Source organism: Gekko japonicus, unplaced genomic scaffold (genome assembly GCF_001447785.1).
Source record: "Gekko japonicus isolate JY-2015 unplaced genomic scaffold, Gekko_japonicus_V1.1 scaffold1554, whole genome shotgun sequence".
In the NCBI taxonomy this organism is placed as follows: domain Eukaryota; kingdom Metazoa; phylum Chordata; class Lepidosauria; order Squamata; family Gekkonidae; genus Gekko; species Gekko japonicus.
The window spans coordinates 1,786-8,203 of NW_015173181.1; the positions used below are offsets into that span (position 1 = coordinate 1,786).

The window sequence follows — 6,418 nt, forward strand, 5'->3', positions numbered from 1 at the left end:
CGCTCCAGCGCGCTTCTCTCGCGTCCCTGCCTCCTGGTTGGAGTGCGCCAGAAACACCCACCGATGGACACAACGCCGTCACGTCTGATCATGTTGGGGCGTGTCAAATTACGATGGCGCAAATCACCACGCCTTCCCCCCGTGTTTTCCAGCACGTGTGACCAGGACCTATGATTAGCTTTTGAATGGGAGACCACCCACTAATTCCAGGGTCACTGTGCAGGAGAAGGCAACGGCAAACCACCTCTGCTAGTCTCTTGCCTTGGGAACCCCACCAGGGGTTGCCTTAAGTTGGCTGTGTCTTGATGGCACTTTGTACACCCCCTCCCCCAGCAGCATCAAAGATCAAGGACTATCCCAATACAAAATTGATTTGAGTCATAATTTCCTCCCCCCCAAGACCAACTAACTGGACACCCCCCAAAGCTTGTGGCCCTTTCTTACACCCCCAGGGAAATGCTGATTGCCACTTTGGGGTCAGGAAGAAGAAGAAGAAGAGGAGGAGGAGGAGGAGAAGAGGCTGGATTTATGCCCCACCCTTCACTTGGAGTCTCAGAGCAGCTTACAAACTCCTTTCCCTCCCCCTCCCCACAACAGACACCCTGTGAGGTAGGCAGGGCTGAGAGAGCTCTGGCAGAAACTGCTTTTTTTTCAAGAACAGCTCTTATCAGAACTGTGGCTTGCCCATGGTCATCCAGCCAGGTGCAAGTGGAGGAGCAGGGAATCAAACCTGGTTCTCCCAGATTAGAGGCTGTGCACTTAACCACTACACCAAAATGGAAGCCATTTTTCTCCAGGCCAAGATTGGCCACGGAACTTGGAGGTTTTTTGGCATCCTCTGGGTATGGAACAGGGGTCACTGGGGGTGGGGGGGAGGTACTATGCAGGGGGTTGGACTAGATGACCCTGGAGGTCCCTTCCAACTCTATGGCACTATGATTCATCTGCTTAAGTGACACGTCCTCTAAGCTGCAATGACATTCTATATAGCCCTTTACTAAAAAGAGGCTGTAGTGTCCAATATATCCTAAAATTCCAGGTCCTGCTATTGACCTTGCAACTCCTCTGTGGCCGGAGGACCCTTTCTCCCATATGAACCTACCTGACTACCACAGTCATCTGCTTTAGGTGCCCCCCCCCCACCTGATGTTAGATGGGCGGCAAACTGAGAATAGGACTTCTCCGCTGTGGCTCTGACATTGTGGGATTGGCTCCCCACGGAGATTTGTTTGTTCTCCTCTGTCTTGTCATCCATCATTAAGCGAAGACAGTATCTGAAGAAGTGAGCTGTGACTCACGAAAGCTCCCTCCTCTGCCACAAATTTTGTTAGGCTTCAAGGTGCTCCTGGACTCTTTCTCTTTTCTTCTGCTACAGACTGACTAACAGGGCTACCCATCTTGATCTGTCTCGATGGAAGGCAGCACAGTTAGCTGTACAGAATGGAAATCCATCAGCCTTGTGACTGGTGTCGTGGTTAAGTGCGCGGACTCTAATCTGGGAGAACTGGGTTTGATTCCCCACTCCTCCACTTACAGCTGCTGGATGACCTTGGGCAAACCATAGATCTGTCAGAGCTGTTTTCTCAAGGGCTGTTCTCTCAGAGCTCTCTCAGCCCTGCCTACCTCACAGGGTGTCTGTTGTGGGGAGGGGAAGGGAAAGGAGTTTGTAAGCTGCTCTGAGACTCCAAGTGAAGGGTGGGGCATAAACCCAACCTCCTCCTCCTCCTCCTCCTCTTCTATCTGAAGAAGTGTGCTGCGAGTCACGAAAGCTCCTTCCCTGTCACATATTTTGTTAGTCTTGAAGGTGCTCCTGGACCCTTGCGCTTTTCTACTGCTACAGACAGACTAACACGGCGACCCATATTGATCTATTCTGTTTAGTTTGCTGTCCCCTCGCCGTCTCTGCCACTTGGTTATGTTTTTAAGTGTTTTAAATGGTTTTATATGTGTATTTTTAAAGCTTTGGATTGTTCGCTGCCGCAGGGTCCTTAAAGCAACTGGAAAGACAATGTTTTAAATGTTCAAATGTTTTAAATAAATAGAATAATTGTCGGATTAGTACAATTGGCTGACGAAAGATTAGGCCAACAGTCTCAACATGAGTTCTGTAAGGGAAGATCTTTTTTCCATGTAACCGAGAGTGCAGGTAGGCGCTCAACTTTGCTGTTTCATTCTGATGTCATTTGTTACCAAGAGCAAGAGGGAGGCGTCTTACCCTGTAGCGGGGGCAGCGATCGGGGCAGATAGAGCAAAAGAGCAATGCTGCTTCTATTGGCCATTCGCTAGAACTGCAGGCATCTCCAAACAGGAACAGGAAACAGCCGTGTCACGGTCAGAGGTCACTGCCTGTGTCCATTCATTAAACTGTAACAACATAATAATTTTTTTAAAGAGTCAGCGTGTTTCACAATGAACTAATTTGTTTTTGTCCTCCACCTAGGTAGTGATGATTAAAGAAGTTTTGCATTCAAGTAAATATTTTATTTTATTTTGCCATCAAGTAACAGCTGGCTTATGGTGACTCCCGGTGGGATTTTCAAGGGAAGAGATGTTTAGAGATGGCTTGCTATTGCCTGCTTCCACATAGCGACCCTGGACTTCCTTGGTCGTCTCCCATCCAAGTACTGACCAAGGGCTATCCTGCTTAGCTTTGGAGATCTGATGAGATTGAGCTAACCAGGTCAATACTTGGCCATTATTTGAGAAGCTGGCTGACAAAATCTTTTTTCGATGGATCATGTGAACATCCCTGCCATAACCCGGATAGCCAAGGCTAGCTCAGTCTCAGCCGGCCATGGTTAGTATTTGGATGAGAGACCACTGTCAGACTCCTGGTCAAGTTACTCTCAATAACGCCCTCTTTGGCAGTGATATGTTTATTGAGATATATGCAAGATCCAGATCAGAACAGAACTGTGTTAGAACTGGTGAATTTGGCACACACCGTCACAGATATAGATAATTAAAACAGGACCCCTTTCTCCCCAACCAATCACATGTTACACTCATCTCACCTAGCCATTGCCGACCCCCCCCCCCCGGAATATACAATCCCCTTATCTAAGCGTAAGCTGGCACAGAAAGGCTCAAGGTCATTCCCCTGTGAGACGAAGGTGTTATAAGGAAAGTTACTGCCTCTACAAGTGAAAGGTCCCACTCACACCACATTCACTCCCCTCCCCTCAGGAATTTGCCCTCCCCCCAGCATCTATGGCAAACTAAGCAGAGCAAGGTTTGACAACCACTAAGGAAGTCTAGCTCCTGCCAACCTAGCAGTTCGAAAGCAAGAAATTGCAAGTAGATAAACAGGTACCACTTCGGTGGGAAGGTAACAGCATTCCGTGCGCCTTGGTGTTTAGTCATGCCAGTCACATGACCACGGAAACATCTTCGGACAGCGTTGGCTCTTCGGCTTTGAAACGGAGATGAGCATTGCAACCCTAGAGTCGGATTCGACTGGCTTTCGAGCAAGGGAACCTTTACTTTTTTACCTAAGGAAGTCTAGGGTCATGAAGCAGGCAATGGCAACCCCTCCTCTGCTCATCTCTTGCCTTGAAAACACTACTGGGTCACCATAAGCTGGCTGTGACCTGGCTGCACTTGACACACTCACGTGAACATCCCTGACATCCAACCCTGTCCCCCTTTTCTGTCCTGTTTCATGCTGTATTTATTCTGTGACATTAATGGGGTTCGTGGCTTTGTGTTGGGGTAGGCTGGACTTCAGTGAAACTGAAGCAGGGAGAGGGGGAAATTTCTGCGTGTCCAACATACTGTGGTCCCTATGAACTGAACATGGTGCAAACTCTCATTTAACACCTCACTTTTTAAACATGATGCTGTAGCAGCACTTAAGATGAGCTCCTCAATGCAAGTTGTCCTTCTCTTTCTTGAACTTGGGCGTTCTTTGTTGGCAAAAGCAACCACTGTCAATCCCTCTGCACTTTCGGTGCTGGTGTTGATTGTTCTGGGGCTACAGAAATAAAGGGAAAGGGCCACTATGGCGCAGATGCCAACCTCCCAGTGGGACCTGGAGACCTGTAGCCCTCTGGAGCCAGCCACCCTTTTGCTGCTGCCACCACCGCCTCTCCCCCCCACCGCTGCCACCACCAAAGGGGGGGAGGAGGGGGGAGGCACAGCTTGGCACCCCATCCAGGGCCCGGCGCTCTAGGCGATTGCCTAGTTCGCCTAGTGGGTGAGCCGGCCCTGCCCACTGAGGTCCCTCTCCTCCACACTTGTGCGTGCGCACTGAAGTTTATACCCAGCATAAAACACTGTTGTTCTAGACTTTGTTCTGGAATGAAAATGGCTTTTAGTCTTTCAGGTGCCCCGGGACTGCAGGATGGCAGCCGTTATTTGCAAGTGGAATTTTGATTTCATAAGCTAAACCAGGAGTGTCGAACTCATTTGTTACGAGGGCCAGATCTGACATAAAGGAGACCTTGTTGGGCCGGGCCATGCGTGTCATAAAATGTAATGCCAGGTAGCGGAGATATAAACGGTATAAAGGACACAAACACAAAGGGGTGGGTTTTTTTTACTTAAAATAAAAAACATGCTTAAAAGATTAGCTCTGTAAGCTGCGAACCTACTTTTGATTTATTGACATTCCCCACTGAAATCTCATGCTCAGAGTTCTGAGTCTAGGACCCAAGTTAGAACATGAAATGGCCGAGCGATTCAGAGAGTCTGGCGAAGCAAGTTATGATGCAGCAGCAGCAGCGGAACTGAAAGCAGGAGATGGCCAGTTCCACTGCGGGCCTGATGGAAGCTCTCTGGGGGCCTGATCCGGCCCCTGGGCTGCATATTTGACACCCCTGAGCTAAACTGTAGCTGGAGTCAAGTCAGAGTTTCACATGATGTCTGGATCAAGCCAGGACTGGTCTTCTTCTCCATGATGTGCCCTGACAGAGCAATGAAAAATAAAAACATCTTAGTTTCAAATAGCCTGTCAATGCTGCTTTTTTTTTTTTTTGGCCTTTTAGGACCAACGTCTCCTCCTACGAGATCTTTCAGATGGACTTCGAAATTGACAACAGCAGCAGCCTGGCGGGTGCCCAGCAGATCACTTGGCAGGCGGAATACCCGCAGGATGAGGCCCTGAGTGAGCTGCTGGTCTCAGAGATCTTTGTCAGCCAAACCACTTTTGCCGGCATCGTTCCACTGGCAATGGTAAGAAGAGGTGCATCGTTTTCTGTTTCAGCTTCTGTTTTTTGGTTTTTTTACATTTCAATTTACAAATGTAAAATATAAACTACCGTATTTTTTGGACCATAAGACTCACTTTTTCTTCCAAAAAAAAGTGGGAGGAAAAGTGAGTGCGTCTTATGGACCGAAGGTTCAGAATATTTTTTTCCCTGTTTTCCTCCTTTAAAAACTAGGTGCATCTTAAGGTCAGGTGCGTCTTATGGTCCGAAAAATACGGTATATTTATATTCAAAATCATATGTTTATATAGAACAGATTTACATTTAATATTTCACTTCTATTTAAATATCTTTATTCTATCTTCTCTGTCTGTCTTCATACTCTTTCCTTCTATCATTCTCTGTTTTAATTTAATTTTGTTCGTGATTTTCAGCTATATAATTGGGGGGGGGGAATTCAGTTTTTCTGGAAATTCTGGAGTCGGTTTATTATGTATAAAAGATGTTGACTTTGCCATTGTAGCATATTCCTTTAGTTCATTCTTCATCAGGTCTGGGCATTTCTCTGCCTCCCATTTTGCTGCAGATATTACTCTTGCTGCCGTCACCATATACTTAAATAATTCACTCTGTATTTTAGTAATATTGTTTGGTATCATGTTCTGTTTTTAGAAGTGACTCTCTTCAGATTAATCTGCATGTCCCTTAGTTTTTTATTGTCGGTCCCCAAAACAGGAATGTTGGGATCAGTGGGAGAGGGGAAGAAATAGTTCACGGAAACTATTTTGATAGTGAAAATATGCCTTTATGTTGTCGAAGGCTTTCATGGCTGGAGTTCATTAGTTGCTGTAGATATTCCGGGTTGTGTGGCCGTGGTCTTAGCATTGTAGAATCTGACGTTTCGCCAGTAGCTGTGACTGGCATCCTCAGAGGTATAACACAAAAAGATGGAGTGCTCTCCTTGACACAGAGAGTACTCCATCTTTCAGTGTTATACCTCTGAGGATGCCAGTCACAGCTACTGGCGAAACGTCAGGTTCTACAGGGCCAAGACCACGGCCACACAATTCGGAAAATCTACAGCAACTGATAAAATATGCCCTTTTTTGGAATCCCATTAATAGCCTATAGGTCTCACCACCCTTTTTACCCCCTTGGTATTGTGCTATTATCTCCTTTCTGGTTTAGTCACATGTGTGATGCTAGCCAATGAGAGATCATATTTTGAACTGATGACATCTTTTATTGCTGTGAGGATAACCATGTAGGGA

General features: G+C 46.9%; 1 protein-coding gene across 1 annotated transcript in view; it reads left to right on the forward strand.

The window, feature by feature from the left end:
- Positions 1-4,995: 4,995 nt before the first annotated feature.
- The window catches only part of LOC107119949 (transmembrane protein 132B-like), a 148,020-nt gene continuing 146,597 nt past the window's right edge, over positions 4,996-6,418 (forward strand). Inside the window, exon 1 of the mRNA XM_015422579.1 lies at positions 4,996-5,172. Coding sequence (XP_015278065.1) covers positions 5,017-5,172 — 156 coding nt within the window. The 5' untranslated portion in view covers positions 4,996-5,016. The remainder of the gene's footprint in view (positions 5,173-6,418) is intronic.